General features: G+C 29.1%; 1 protein-coding gene across 1 annotated transcript; it reads right to left on the minus strand.

Moving 5' to 3' along the window:
* Positions 1-406: 406 nt before the first annotated feature.
* On the minus strand, positions 407-5,718 carry LOC112721372 (NAC domain-containing protein 7). The gene is made up of 4 exons (XM_025772443.2): positions 5,363-5,718; positions 2,961-3,144; positions 1,976-2,250; positions 407-1,105 (listed from the first exon to the last, which is right to left on the minus strand). Exons 2-4 carry the CDS (start codon positions 3,118-3,120, stop codon positions 407-409), a joined length of 1,134 nt encoding a protein of 377 aa, XP_025628228.1. The 5' UTR covers positions 3,121-3,144; positions 5,363-5,718.
* Positions 5,719-6,365: the final 647 nt, after the last annotated feature.

Below are 6,365 nucleotides of genomic sequence, written 5' to 3' on the forward strand. Positions count from 1 at the left end.
ATTTAATAACACTCATCTCAGAACGCAGCTCGTTATGTTCCACCAACATCATTCACTCACTGTATGTATAGTAAATAAAGCTCATCATCTATAATACAAGTACAAATTATTTACTATATATAGGCTTAACTCTGGCAATTGATGAATTGCCTAAATTATATTGGTGAAAAAATACATACAGGAATAATATATATATATATAATATTTGCATTCTTCTGTACAGCCCAATACTTTGGTCTGATCTTTTTCATAATATTTTCAACATTAAACTGTAATTTCCTATAATTTCTTTTCTTTTTTATCTCTGGTAGTTATTATACTATATATATATATATATATATATATATATATATATATATATATATATATATATATATATATATATATATATATATTATAAAATATTTCATGACGATGACTTCCAGAGATCAATCTGAGAACTTGATGTGGAAGTTGAAGCAGCATATTCCTGATGAGAAATTTGAGGCCTCCTTGATGATGATGAAGATGACGATCCATTTGCCAGCATAGCAATCTGTTGAGCCACATGGAGAATTGAAGCATCAGAATAACTGTTTATTACTTCTTTGGAAACATTATTATTATTGTTGTGGCCATCGTCATCATTATCATCATGACCATGACTCATGAGCTGCGACGCAACGAATTTATCGAGAACTCGCCAATCGGTTACTTGATCAAGATGATAATTGCTGTTGGAATTTTGTTGTTGCAATAGCTGATGATGATGATCTTGTTGTTGCAAGAAGGGGCTAATTCCACCATTAGGGCTTTCAAGCTGAGGAAGTTGGAGGAAGTTGTTGTTATTATCAGCAGCGTCGTCGTGACGTGGCATGTTCATGTTGTTGTATTGCATAAGTTGATGGAATTCCGGTTTGCAGGGTAATTGTAACTGGTGGTAGTTGTATGAAGAAGCATAATGGTTGTTGTTAATTATTGGTGGCTTTATTGGGGATGAGGATTCAAGATCTTGCATGAAGGGAACTTGTTCATCGTACCAAGAACATGGTGAATCATAGTCTCCAATTTTCCTCACTGTTGCCATTTTCTTCTTGAACACTCTACATACAACCCACCCTTCTTCCTGTTGCAGTTAACCCTAACTTTGTTAGGAAATTAGTGCAAAAAACAATTCATCCTCAATAATGAGTAAAATTTATTATTTTTGGCTAGTAATTATTTAATAATATTTAAAAATATCAACTAAAAATGTATTATTAAATTACTAGATAAAATGTATTAGGCTGATGATTAAAAATACTAAAAAAAATTACATTTTGCTAACTTTTAAATTTTTCTCTTAAGAAAGTCTAACATGCTTGTTGCATTACAAATTTATAATCATGGATTTAGCTAAAACATTTTTTAGGAAAATATTTAAGAGAATAATCATAGAATTTTTTTTTATTTATTTAATATATTAGAAAGAGAATTTTTTTCAATAACTTTTAGTATTTTCTTTAAAGAACCTACCTATGAATTTCCTATGCACTACTATGCACTATGGACATTTGGGTATTGGGATATCTTTAGCTTTCTAAAACAATGTAAGTTTTATTGATTTTATAAAGGGTTAGAGTTAGTTGATGAGATATACGGTTAGCATAGTTTGTTTAAAGATCCTTTTCTTTCTTGGACAAGCTTCAGCTGCTACTCCACATTGCTATAGCTAAATCAATAGAGTTTTACATTCTCTCAATTCAATACTTCTCTCACTTGCTTTCTGTCTTTCTTTATGCATTGCTTATTATGAGTTCATCTCTCTCTCTCATTTAATATTGATGTATTAATATAATAATTTTTTTTTCAATTATGTAATCACATTTTGTTTTTGATAATATGTAAGTGAAGACATGTGTAAAAATTTTTTATATTAAGAGTGAATCAAATTATATATATATATAATGAAATATGATAATTAATTAGAAAGTAATAATTATATAAAGAAAATTACCGGAGCAGTTCCATTTTCATTGGTTTCAAGGCGATACTCATGCATGATCCAGTCAGACTTGTGGCCATTAGGAGCTCTTCCTTTGTAGAAGACAAGAGTCTTTCTCATTCCAATAAGGCAATGCTGCTTTGAGTATATTGCTTTATCTCTTCCCGTGGCTTTCCAAAACCCTGCTTTTGTTGCCCTATTCGTTCTTGTTCCTGTTGGGTACTTCTTATCTTTATGACTGAAGAAATACCAGTCATTTTCTTCATCGCTTCCTATTTTGCATAGTTCTGCAGTATCTTCAAAACACCTATCAAATCTCACTTCATATTCTCCCTATATACTATCATTTCTATGATGATGATTGCGACACGCTAAGTTACGCTACTTTTTACTGTGTTTAATTTCAGCAAAAACACGTGAATATATAATGCCATATCTAATATATACTTTGGAAAAGTCTAGGGGCAGCAACTTTGTTAAATTCTGACCAGTATGTAACCAACAAAAAAAAGTGAGGAATTGGATAAAATCTCATACCAATCTCACATCATTAAAACCATCAATAATGGCTATTTGATGGCTACAAATTACAAAAGTTGCTGCCCCTAACATTCATATTTGTGAAATAATACATGTAATCTCGTGAGAGAATCACTACTGTAGATTTAACCATTTAAGTTTTAGGAAAAATTATTTGATTATATAATATTAGAATTTTTATAACCTAAAAATTTAGAATTGATTTTTCTTGATTTTGACAAAAAAGAATAAAAAAAATATATGCCAAAAATTTACACAAACTTAAAATAAATTTTTGTATGAGAAGATATATCAAATATATAATTATTCATGTGTTTTCTCCAACTATCTATAATCTTTTGGAGGAGTGATTCTATCACAAGATAACGTGCTTTAACCATCCTTATGTTTGTTTCAAGTGTGTAAAGCTAATTAAAATCCAACCCCATTAACAAGGCTCTCATAATTATATATATACCTTGAAGATCCCATGGCTCAATTTTATAGAGATCAACATCTTTGATGACATCTAGATCAATCTTTTTGGATGCTACCTTTTTCCTAAGGTAGTAGTCAACTAATTCTTCATCAGTCGGATGAAAACGAAAGCCTGGAGGTACGTGGGAGAAGGTGTTCATGTCGCCCCCAAAACAACCAAAAACCTGTATTATTAATAGGGAAGACAACAACAAAAAACGAAAACAACATCACTTTTCATGTAAAAATTTTTAGCAAATCTTTTTTCAAGTATATGGAATGAATAATGATGCTATATATATGCATTTGCATTAAGGACATTAAGTTACTCTAGAAATGATGTCAACAGTAATCTATGCATGCTTTAAAAGTTAAAGATCAGAGTTAATTATCTTCAAAGCAACATTATGTAAGAATAAATTCATATTATTGGTACAAAAAGGATACAAAATGGTCCAAGCCTAAAACAAAGGAGCATATTTAATGCAGATTGTGTTTATTTTGATAATTAAAGAGCAAAGAGAGAGAGAAGCAAGAGTCGTAGTTTTTCATCTCTTAGACACTACGTATACGCGTTACACAGTTGCTTCGTTTCAATATACATCTAATGAACCTCATATATAAAGCAATGAGATTGATAATAAGGAATCAATTATGTTAATAAATAGTGCACGATTAATGGAAAGTCATGTCAAGCATATACATCATTCGAGTAATAAGAAGGCAGTACATCTGTTAACCAAAAAACTAAATACATATAAGAATGTTATCACACATCCCCTTTATATTTACTTTTTTTTTTTTTTATTTGGGAGTATACTATATCGTAAAAATTTACGGACAGTTATTTTCACTTAAAATTAATAGTTAATAATTATTAAATAATTTAATATATTTAATTAAATTATCATTTAACAATTTTTAATTATCAATTTTACATAAAAACAATTATATGCAAATTTTTACCATAACTTATTCATATACAATTATAATTAGTTGAAAGGAATAAACAAAATTGGCAGCTATATATAGCTGTTTCTTTTACCTGTGATTTGTGTTATTGAACTACTTTTTTTCAAAAATTTAAATTAATTAAAAAATAATATAAATAATTATATTTCTAACCATTTGCATAGATTAGAACTTTAAATTTGCAATCAATCAACTTGATTATACATACACAATCTACCCCAAATAACCTCATCATATTATATTGTACTATATGATACAGTTAAGATTATAAAAAGTTACACATATATTTTCTCTTTTATATATCTACTCTCTCCTAAAATTATTTGTTTTAAAGGTTTAAATTAATAAAAATATATAAATAATTATATTTTTAAAACACTCGTATATACAACTCTAAATGTACATACCATAACTTGGATCCACTGGATCCATGAAATGATAAAGAAGGAACAAAGAAACTAATTAAAAAGGCCCCTTACTATATATATAAACATAAAACACCAACATAAAGCTATATATACTACTTAATTGGTTATATATATATATAACTTTACGTTACAAAAAATTTTACTCAATTATCAAGAGAAAAATAAAATGTTGCTCGTTTAATTCTTGCTTAAAGGAAAAGAGAAATAGAAGTACGTTGTAACACACTATGGAGAAGGCACACTGCTTTTCAGAATGCAATTATGGAAGCTGAATGATGTTGTAGGATATGTATGATATAGCACTAAAACATGTTACTTTATTTCATAGCCTCTTTAGGTTGTAGAGCACTCAAAGTGAGTCACATTTATTCACATAATAATTGTGTAAATAAATAGCACAAAATATATACCAAGCAAGCACATAAGGCAAACACTTTCAGCTTGTTCTGTTCCAAATTAAAGATTATTTGAGAAAAATATATATACATCAATTGCAGAAGAAAAAAGACGTGTCTGAAGAAGGATATCATGAAAATATCATAGTTGTTAGGTACAAAACCAAATTCCGAAAAAAAAAAAAAGGAAAACAAGAAAAATTAAAATAAGAGGGAGAGAGAGAGAGAGAAAGAGAGAGCATGTGATTTGGAGTTTAGTGATATAAACTCCGACCAACTGAAACACTGAGAGATCAAATTAAAGTGTGGTCAAAGATTTTTATGCAGGTGACATCAAGCATTAATTGACTAAGAGAAGGTTCTTTCTGTCTTTTAGTTGTCTTTCATATTAATTATTTTGGACTTTTGTTAATTAATAGCCTTGACTTGTTATTTAATTTTTATTCATCGATCCACACCATCTTCAAACTCTAGTGATGATCGATCTAGAAAAACATTCACATGACACTAGCTAATACATATAACAATTGTAATAAAAATAGTAAAAAAAAAAAAAAAAACTAGATAGATGTAGAGAATTAACAACACTTGAGAGAAGAACCTTGAACCTTGATCTATGTTGCTCCTTCCCCAAATAGAATCCGGTAGCGATCTAAGTAAACACGCACTAAAACTTGGTTTTGATGGGAAGTTATTGATAATTGTTGAAAGGCTTTTTTGTAGTGACACTACAATTTGTGGAATGGAAAGAGAAGCAGACAAGAAAACAGCACTGAAAGAAAGGTAATTAAGCGAACAAAAGAACAGAGAGACAATAAGAAAAGTAGTAGTAGTTTTTGTTATGAATATGAATCCTCGGGAATTGAACTTGAGAAAGAGAGTAGTGAAGATCAGATCCCGAGGATTTTGGTGAAAAAGAAAAAAAAAAGTGAAAAAGGTTTGAAGAAGGGAGAAGATGAGAGAATAGGAAGCAAAAGGAACAATAAGGAGATGAAAACTATATATAGCAAGGTATTATGATAAGATGAGAGGTAACCCTAATAAAATAAAAGTTAATAAAATATATATGAGTTATGCTACTTAAACACTAAAATCAGTCACCAAAGTCAGCCACTAATATAAAATATATATTAGAATATAAATACATATTTAAAATAAATTAAACTACACATGTATTTATACACAAATACATTAATGATTAATTTTAGTAGCTGATTTTAGTGTACAAATAACATTTTTAAATATATATTATATATGTGTGTGTTGTGTCCCTCCCCTAAAGTTGGCTTGCTAGATTGTAGGAAAAGCTGAGTGAGAGTGTGAATAAGGGTGGCGCTATGCTTAAACGCCATCAATCTTCACAGAGGTAATGGTGTCACCATCTAACTCCATTATCTACCACCAACTCATACAGAATATATATAAGTAATAATTATATGTGGGTGTTAACGTTTATTTCAGCTGCCTGTGACGGGACGCCCGGAAATTGATTCAAATTTAAACATCAAACCCTTAATTACCACCAATTAAAGCTCTTTTTGATATACACAGAAAATACTAGAATATTGTTAAAATTTATTATTTTTTATTATTAATTTTAATTATAATTTA

This window comes from Arachis hypogaea, chromosome 11 (assembly GCF_003086295.3).
Source record: "Arachis hypogaea cultivar Tifrunner chromosome 11, arahy.Tifrunner.gnm2.J5K5, whole genome shotgun sequence".
In the NCBI taxonomy this organism is placed as follows: Eukaryota; Viridiplantae; Streptophyta; class Magnoliopsida; order Fabales; family Fabaceae; genus Arachis; species Arachis hypogaea.